This window comes from Penaeus vannamei, chromosome 1 (assembly GCF_042767895.1).
Source record: "Penaeus vannamei isolate JL-2024 chromosome 1, ASM4276789v1, whole genome shotgun sequence".
In the NCBI taxonomy this organism is placed as follows: domain Eukaryota; kingdom Metazoa; phylum Arthropoda; class Malacostraca; order Decapoda; family Penaeidae; genus Penaeus; species Penaeus vannamei.
In genome coordinates, this window is record NC_091549.1 from 7,178,746 (window position 1) to 7,186,245 (window position 7,500).

At 43.3% G+C, this 7,500-nt stretch overlaps 1 protein-coding gene across 6 annotated transcripts in view; it reads left to right on the forward strand.

Moving 5' to 3' along the window:
* The window catches only part of LOC113823269 (uncharacterized), a 22,071-nt gene that overhangs the window by 13,432 nt on the left and 1,139 nt on the right, over positions 1 to 7,500 (forward strand). For 3 of the 6 annotated variants that reach the window (XM_070130962.1, XM_070131166.1, XM_070131099.1), the window contains exons 3-8: positions 157 to 276; positions 1,162 to 1,305; positions 2,180 to 2,313; positions 5,937 to 6,084; positions 6,508 to 6,670; positions 7,420 to 7,500. The exon at positions 7,420 to 7,500 is cut by the window's right edge and continues 43 nt beyond it. In XM_070130962.1, the coding sequence (XP_069987063.1) occupies positions 157 to 276; positions 1,162 to 1,305; positions 2,180 to 2,313; positions 5,937 to 6,084; positions 6,508 to 6,670; positions 7,420 to 7,500 (790 nt within the window). Of the gene's footprint in view, positions 1 to 156; positions 277 to 1,161; positions 1,306 to 2,179; positions 2,314 to 5,936; positions 6,085 to 6,507; positions 6,671 to 7,415 lie in introns of all 6 variants that reach the window. The other 3 variants (XM_027375887.2, XM_070131280.1, XM_070131236.1) reach the window with 1 other exon arrangement.

Below are 7,500 nucleotides of genomic sequence, written 5' to 3' on the forward strand. Positions count from 1 at the left end.
AACAGACAGAACCAAAGAGAGAGAGAAAACAAGAGAGTAAAAAAATAGAAGAAAAATATACATTTACGAAGAGAGAGAAAAAGCAAGAAAGAGAGTAAAAATAAAAATTAAAATCCATCCAAAGAGACGTAACAAGCCATACTTTCCCCGCCGCAGAACTGCCACCATGGGTCTTCCAAGCGCAGATGACAGCTCTCTTCTTCTCCCTCGCTTTCGTCGCCTTCTCCAGCGCCTGCTCCTTGGGGTCGGATCTGAGCAAGATCACCTCGTCTGCCTGTGAGTAGCTTTAGGCAAGATGTGTATAATATGTGTGTATATGTATATATATATATATATATATATATATATATATATATATATTCTTTGTTTTTGCATAGAAACCAGTGGTTCCAAACCTCTTTATATTTCCGATCCCTTTCGCAAACCTTCAGCACATCCGGGACCCCACAACATTTAGTCATTCCATTTATATTGTTGCTAATGCCTTAAGACTCGGAAAAAATACAGTGATCCTTATTTACCTAACAATTTTCCTTTGAAGATATGGCTTCATAGTATACCTTTGATATGAATACTGACGAATACTTTTGAAATTGGCCTATTATAATCCCCCCCCAAGGCTCCGCGATCCACCGGCTGGAAGTACTCTTAATCTATAATTTATTTCCATCTGATCTATATCATACTGAGAACATTAGATGCAACAGTTAAATAGCAGAAAAAATGCATTATATTAAATACAACAATTAAATAATAGAAAAAATGCATTACATCAGATACAATAATTAACAAAACAATACATTATATTAGATACAACAATTAGATAACAGAAGAATGCATTACATTAGAGACAACTATTAAATAACAAAGGAAATACATTTAATTAGATACAACAATTAAATCATAGAGAAAAACATTGCATTAGATACAAAAATTAAATTACATAAATAACACATTACATTAGATTCAGCAATTAAGTAACAAAAAACAGTACATTAGATCAATGAAATAACCAAAAATACATTATATTAGATATAATTAGATTACAAAAAAATTCATTACAGATGCAAATAAATACCACCCCCCCAAAAAAAAAAAAAAAAAAAAAAACACATTAGATACAATTCATTTAATTTGATTTACATACTTATCCCCACTCAGTCGAGAGGAGGAATGACGTCATCATGGTCGACCTGCTAACTAATAAAATAGCGGTGAGCTTTTTTTACTCTGCTTGCTGGGTTCCCATTCTGCTGTATCTCGCTAGCAAGCAGGTCATCGAAATGCTGGAGGACTTTGACGCAAGTAAGAAGTATTCAGTAGGTTTTGTTATTTTTATTCCGATGCTAGTTGGCCTTTAAAAAGAATAGTGTATTTTTCTGTTAGATTTATATACATACATACATACATATATATATATATATATATATATATATATATATATATGTGTGTGTGTGTGTGTGTGTGTGTGTGTGTGTGTGTGTGTGTGTGTGTGTGGGTGTGTGTGTATAAATACATATGTATATAAATACATACATACATATATATATATATATATATATATATATATATATATATATATATATATATATATATGTGTGTGTGTGTGTGTGTGTGTGTGTGTGTGTGTGTGTGTGTGTGTGTGTGTGTGTGTGTGTGTGTGTATAAATACATATGTATATAAATACATACATACATATATATACATATATATATATATATATATATATATATATATATATATATATGTGTGTGTGTGTGTGTGTGTGTGTGTGTGTGTGTGTGTGTGTGTATAAATACATATGTATATAAATACATATATATATATATATATATATATATATATATATATATATATATATATATATATATATATATATATATATATATATATATATATATATATATATATATATATGTGTGTGTGTGTGTGTGTGTGTGTGTGTGTGTGTGTGCGTATGCATTTATGTATGTGTATCTCTCTCTCTCTCATTTGCTAATCATTTCTTCTGATTTTTCCTCAATCACATGCCTATCCGCAATGAAAGGTTTCTACTTTATATAAATGAAAAAAGTCGAGAAATGAGGAAAAATAATACAATGCAATGAATATTATTATTCAGAAATATACATATCGAGAAACGAGGGAAATTATATAAATTATTTTTTTTTCTTTTAGTCTCTCCTGCAGGTGAAGTCATCCTCAGATATCACTGTGCTTTCTTGAGGCACATCCCGGTGACCTCCGTTCAGACCCTCGCATTGTCCGCGCTCGTTTTGCCCAAATATAGAGTCGGATCCACGGGCTCAGCGGTACGTGTGGAGGGTGGGTGGGTGTGGGTCTGGGTATAGGGTGGGGTGGGGTTGTGGGTGTGGGTATGGGGCGGGGTGTGGGTATGGGATGGGGGTGAGGGTGGGGTGTGTGTGTGTGTGTGTGCACTGTGTACATATAAGTAGGTAGGTCTGTAAATAACATGTAATAGCAAAAAGGAGAGACTGAACAACTGCATGGGTGCTTCACGCACAGGGTGATGTGAAGCGATGGTGTGGTAGTCTAGTTAGTGTTAAATGCTTGCATGTCTTCTCGCTTGCAGCTGCCACCGCTGGCTAGCCTAGTGCGAAAAAGGGAGCAGCCCTGCATAAGCTTCCCCTGCCAGTGCATAGCCTCTCCATCATCGAGACTTCTGTAGTGCCTCCTCGTGGCCTCCCATGGAAACTGGGTTCCTTGTGGTTCCAGGCTAAACTGTGGGGGATCTCAGAGCAACAGTAGGCCCCAGAGGTTCGGGGTCATGGCCCACCGGCATGTGGAGACACCCTGGCCTTGTACCAGTTCCTCCCCCTGCTCAGGGGTGGTGGACCTTGCCAGTCCTCCTCCCCCCAGATATAACCAATCGGCAGTGTTCTGTATAAATGGAAATACTGGGAGGAGGGGAAAAGTCCCTCCCACTCAGAAAGTGAGGCGGACTGTGGGCCCTGTTGGGAGTACGACTGCTGGAGCGCAGGCTGGGAATGGGAAGTACTTGTCCCGGCTGTGTTCTGGCAGCCGCCAGCCTGGAGTGAAGCTTTTGGGGGAAAGCCCTAGGGAACTCCACAGGTGGATGATGGGGCTCACAGCATCGGTGGGGGTGGCAGAGGTGGCGTCCACCCAGAGTACCTGCCCAAGGCTAAACCGTATGCGGGAAGTCAGGGTGGGGGCTTGGAACGCCCGTTCTTTGCGTCAGGACGATCGGTTGCCTCTACTGTCGAGGGAACTGGGAAAGCTGAGAGTTTAGGTGGCTGCTCTCTCGGAGGTGAGGAGCCCTGGCAACGGCATGACCAGTATAGGTGGCTACACCTATTACTGGTCGGGCCGCAGAGATGCTCACCATCTCCAGGGAGTAGGCATTGCCATCTCCAGCAGACCCCAGCCCTCGGAGTAGAGGTTACTCCTGTTGGTATTGAGAATGAAAGCTATCATTTGGCTTCATGTCTTTTATTGCTGTGTACACTCCTACCAATGTTTGTAAACTCGACGTGAAAGAGATGTTCTACGCCAAACTTGCATCTGTGGTAGACAGTTGTCTCTGGCGAGATATTCGTATTGTTCTGGGTGACTTCAATGCGGCATCTGGCTGTGATCAGTCTGGCTATTAGATGTTTCTCGGTCACCATGGTTCAGGAGCTGATGCCGGTAGTGAGAATAGCCTCCTTTTCCGGGACTTTGCTAGGTCCCGGAAATTGAGGTTTTCTGGCACCTGTTACCAGCGTCCAGACCCACATCGTTGGACATGGTACAGCAATGCGGGTAATGCAACCAAGGAGATCGACCACACACTCATTAGCACTTGTTGAAGGATCCTCCAGAACTGCAGGGTGTATAGGAGTGCTGAGTTCTGTGGTACTGACCATAGATTGGTTGTGGCTACCTCCGGGCCCACTTCAAAACTCCTCAGTGGTCTAATGATCACCTTAGGGTGTTTCATTTGGACAGGCTGAGAGAGGGGGAGTGTGCCCGTGGGTTTGCTGAGGCAATCTCTGGGCGTTTCACAATGTTTTACAGTCTGACAGACCCTGTTCTTCATTTGCGAAACACTTGATGAAGCAATACAGAATTTCATCTCGCAGGAGATGCTGGAAGCCACATATGATTTTCGTGCAGCTCATTTGACAGGGGATCAGGAATTGCACCGTTCTCATGTGCACAGAACTCGCTCTCTGTTAAGAAGGGACAAGAAACAGTTTATCAGGAGTCTTGCAGAGGAGGTAGAAGGCTATTTCCTAGTAAATAACCTTTGTCCTGCATACCAATCCCTGAGAAAGCTGAACTCCAAGCTCTCTTCATAGGTGACAGCAGTTTGCTTAGTAAATGGCCAAATCGTCTCAGATCCTTTTGCGGTGCGGGGCCGTTGGGCTGAGTATTTTGGGCAGTTGTACCCACCCGTCACTGAGGATCCTCCCTCCCTAACTGAAGGGGGGGGCGCTCTCCAAGCTGAAGAGTGGTAAAGCAGCAGGTATCTGCGGAATACAAGCTGAACAGTTAAACCTATTGCGGGGGGGTTACGTGCTGTCCTGGCTGCCATCTGGCGGTCCAGTACTGGAACGTTCCTCCTGACCAGTTGAGGGGTTGTTGTCATCCCTCTCTGGAAGGGGAAGGGGGACAAGTTTCTCGCCCACATACTTCTGAGATGTATCAGAGACCACCTACTGAGGCACCAGAGGCCGGAGCAATCCAGATTCACTCCTAGTAAGTCCACAATAGACCATATCCTTGCACTTCGAGTCATTGCAAAGGGCCATTGTGAGTTCAGGCGTGGGCTCCATGCAGCCTACATCAACCTGAAGAAGGTATTCAAAACAGTGCATCAGGAATCACTTTGGGAGATCCTGAGACTGAGAGGAATTCCAACAAGGATTATTGGACTACCAGCAAGCTTGTATACTGGTACTGAAAGTGCTGTTAAATGTAGTGGGGGCCTGTCGAGCTTCTTTCCTGTTAGTTCAGGAGTGAGTCAAGGCTGTGTCCTTGCACCAACTCTTGCATGGACTGGATACTGGGCAGAGCTACAATTTAAAGTCATTGTGGAGCAACTCTGGGCAATATCAAGGTTACCGACCTTGACTTTGCTGATGATATTGCTATTCTTTCTGAGCCTTTGGAAACCTTAATGGTGGCTCTGGATGCATTTAGCAATGAAGCAAAACCCTTGGGTCTAGAGGTCTCCTGGACCAAGACCAAGGTCCAGGAGTTTGGGGACTTGCTAGGAGAACCTGTTCAGTTGGTACGTGCTTGCGGGGAGGACAATGAAGTCATAAAGAGCTTTACATACATGAACTCTGTCGACAAGAGTATTTGGAAATGTCAGTACCTGTGCATAAGGACCAAGCTATGGGGTTTCAAGGCCCTGATAATGCCAGTTTTGCTATACGGTAGTGAAACCTGGACATTATCCTGTGCCTTGGAGTCTCATCTTGTTGCCTTTTGTAATAAATCCTTACGCTGGATCATGAGGTACTGTTGGCGGGACGTGTCCAATCAACAGTTGCGCCGTGAGACTGTCACAGGACCTGTTTTCTGCACTATCCATGATTGCCAACTCAGGCTACATGGCCACCTGGCTCACTTTCCTCAGGATGATCCTACCCATCAGGTTGTCTCAGTTCGAGACAACCCTGGGAGGAGGAGGCCTGCGGGACGATCTAGGAAATCGTGGCTTGGGCAGAGCAACCAAACCTGTCGTGAAGATCTCGAGATGGGCCGAGTCCCTGTCTGGCTGCTTGACATTAGGGATCCTCGTAGATGGAAACAAAGGTTGGATGCGGCTACGCGCCCTCGTCGGCGTTAGCTCCTTGATGATAATTATAACAAACCGCACCAGTCGGCACACACGCAAAGGCCAAAACACATCCATGCTTCCCCATTGCCCCCAAAACAAGCATGAATGTTTTTTTTCCAATAGGTCCCCGAGGCTAACGGCTGCTGGAAAGCGATGATAAGATTGGCCCTCTGCTTGCCTATATTATCTCGCTTGATTCTGTACATGTTTGTGTTGCCTGAGAAGACTGGCTTTCGACACACCGTCTTGATAGAAGACCTGCCCTCTTCTTGTAAGTCCATTGTTTATCTTTTTCTTTCTTTTTTTTTTGTAATTATTATAGTCAGTGGTCGTTTTTTTCGTGTAAATGTCTTACTGTTTATGTGGCATGTGATAAAAATTAAGATAATATAGCTGCTGATGATAATAGCAAAGATAACTATTAATCGTAATAATGATTATGATACTACAACTAATAAATAATAACAATAGTAGTATTAGTAGTTGTAGTAGCCGTAGTAATAATAGTGATGATGATGATGATAATAATAATAATTATTATAATAATAATAGGCCTACTACTACTAATAATAATAATAATTACGATAACAATAATAATAATAATAATGATAGTGATAATAATTACAATAATGATAATAACAACAATAATAACACTAATGATAACAACAACAATGATAAAGCATACGAATTTCAGTCCTGTTCTGTGACGTGGCGATCGACGAAGCGTACCTGGAGGTGGCCCGCTTTGAAATGTTCTTAACTCTGCTTATTTGCCTGACTTACTCGGCTCTCCACCTGCCTCGTTATCTCGAACGGGTCTTTCCTCAGCTCACTCAGCAACTGCATCAGAATGGCAAGTGTTGGTTCGTGTTACTGAGGGGGAGAGATAGGGAGGGAGAAAGGGAGAGATGGATTTGTTAGAGAAGGGTTGGGGGAAGGGGGAGAGATGGAGAGGGAGAGAGAGAGAGGGAGAGGGAGGGAGAGAGAGAGGGAGGGAGAGAGAGAGGGAGGCAGAGAGGAAGGGAGAGAGAGAGAGAGAGAGAGAGAGAGAGAGAGAGAGAGAGAGAGAGAGAGAGAGAGAGAGAGAGAGAGAGAGAGAGAGAGAGAGAGAGAGAGAGAGAGAGGGAGGGAGGGATGGATGGAGTAGAAAATGAGGGAGAAATAGAGAAGAAAACGGGGAGAGATAGAGAGGGGAGAGAGGGGGTGGGGATAGAAAGGGGGAGAGGGAGAGGGCAAGAGATGGAGTGTTACAAGAGGGTGAAAGGAGTTGGAGAGGAGTAGTGGATCAAAGAAGGGAGAAATGAAGAAGACAGGGAAAAGGGAGTGCTGGAGAGAGAGAGATGAGAAATTAGAGGGGGAAGATGTGGATGGGAGTGAGGAATAGATGGAGAAAGGAAAGGGAAGAGATAAGGAGAGAGAGTACGAAAGGCAGGCGGATGTAAAAATAAGAGAGAGAAGGAGAGGGAAATAATTGGAGACTGAAAGGGAAAGAGATCCAGAACGAGAGAGGTATTAGTGATAGAAGAAAGCAGTAAGAAAAAAAAAATAAGGAAAGGAGGATCTGAATATGTTATTCCATCTAATGAACCTTTACTCTTCCAGCGAGTAGCGAGAAAGGGACAAGCACCGAGCATCGCAAAACAACAGACGTGGTGGGATCCCTCGCCCTGTATTGGACGGTAGTTGC